Source organism: Limulus polyphemus, unplaced genomic scaffold (genome assembly GCF_000517525.1).
Source record: "Limulus polyphemus unplaced genomic scaffold, Limulus_polyphemus-2.1.2 Scaffold8639, whole genome shotgun sequence".
Lineage (NCBI taxonomy): Eukaryota > Metazoa > Arthropoda > Merostomata > Xiphosura > Limulidae > Limulus > Limulus polyphemus.
Window position 1 is genome coordinate 17,863 of NW_013674249.1, and position 1,667 is coordinate 19,529.

General features: G+C 37.0%; 1 protein-coding gene across 1 annotated transcript in view; it reads left to right on the forward strand.

Annotated features, from left to right (window-relative positions):
- Positions 1-237: 237 nt before the first annotated feature.
- Positions 238-1,667, forward strand: part of LOC106475477 (cadherin-89D-like) — a gene marked incomplete at its 3' end in the record, with an annotated part of 12,369 nt that continues 10,939 nt past the window's right edge. The window contains exon 1 of the mRNA XM_022379573.1: positions 238-462. Within this exon, the coding sequence (XP_022235281.1) occupies positions 238-462 (225 nt within the window). The remainder of the gene's footprint in view (positions 463-1,667) is intronic.

Genomic DNA, 1,667 nt, shown 5'->3' on the forward strand with positions numbered 1-1,667 from the left:
TAAAAATATAATATCCCTAATAATAATGTCTGATTACTCATTTGTTTATGTAACCACGTGTGGTTTAAGATGGCGATCTTCGGGTGTTATATTATAACTTTTTATGTAACCACATGTGGTTTAAGATGGCGATCTTCGGGTGTTATATTATAACTTTTTATGTAACCACGTATGGTTTAAGATGGCGATCTTCGGGTGTTATATTATCACTTTTTATGTAATCACAAGTGGTTTAAGATGGCGATCTTTGTTTGCTATGTTATCGGCCTTGATCGTTTCATGACGTTAACTTTTCCATTAGGTCAAGAAATATTTCGGCTTGAAGTCTTTCCGAGAACGGAGCTGACACTGGAGGCTGTAGATAACAGTCTGAGTGACATCAGTCACTTCCGGTATGAGGAAGTTGACAGCAAAACTGTGGCAATCAAAATAGCAAAATCACTGGACGACTTAGTGGACAGGGTGAGTCATACTATTATCTTCAATACAAAACACGAATTGGATATCTTTAGAAACAGTTACAAACAGCCGAACAGCTTGTTTTACAGTTTCTAAAGGACTGAAAGAGCTGAGGGTTTGCTGCAGAATTAATTTGTACAAGTTCTTATGAACCTATTGTAATAAATTCATAAAATAAGGTGAATTCAACTCTAAAGAATGAGGGTTTCTGACTTTCGAAAGCGCTCGGATTTCTTAGCGTGTGATTCGCGTGATTTTTGAGCCTAAATTATTATTTAATGCCATGACTATAATAAAGGCAGAAGGTTTAATTTTTTTAATAGACTTCTTACCTACCAATATTTTATTTTTTATTTGTAAAAAAAAGCTCCTATATTATACTCTCCATTTTCTGCCTCTAACACCAGATTTAAAGCACGTTCCTATTGATATACTGTGTTGGGCAGGGTGTGACTCAGTGGCTAGCGTGCCGGGATGCAATAATACGATCCGCACTTTTAGATGGAGATACATAATAAGAGTGACAGTCAATTCCATTTTTGTTTTAAAGCAGAACAAAGCCCCGGTGTAGCGGGGCAATACTGGTCAGTAATTTAAAACTAGGATCAACTGAAACATGGGGTCTTTGACGCGGCTGTTTAGCCCGCGTGCGAAAAATGTATCGTTCAAGTTGAAATTCCAAATCCTCTCGAGCAATAAGAAGTTAGGAGTCGAGTCAGAGACGTCAAAATTAACTTAGTTTGAGAGCAGACGTACTCAACCTTTAAACCAACGTTAGTAAAACTAGAACCAAAACTGCTAAAACTTTCTAAACTAATTTTAATCCACAGACATATTAATTTGTTCATTGACTGTAGAAAGAAAGAAACGTAGTAGCGTGTGATGTTGTGAAATAGAGAAGAACTTATAAAACTGGGATTAAGAATCGTCACTAAATAAAGACTAGGAGTTTTTATCTTAGTTTCAGACTGACGACATAACCACACTATGTCTGCTATATCCATTGGTGACGACATAACCACACTATGTCTGCTATATCCATTTGTGACGACTTAACCACACTATGTCTGCTACAACCATTGGTGACGACTTAACCACACTATGTCTGCTATATCCATTGGTGACGACTTAACCACACTATGTCTGCTATATCCATTGTGACGACTTAACCACACTGTGTCTGCTATATCCATTTGTGACGACTTAAC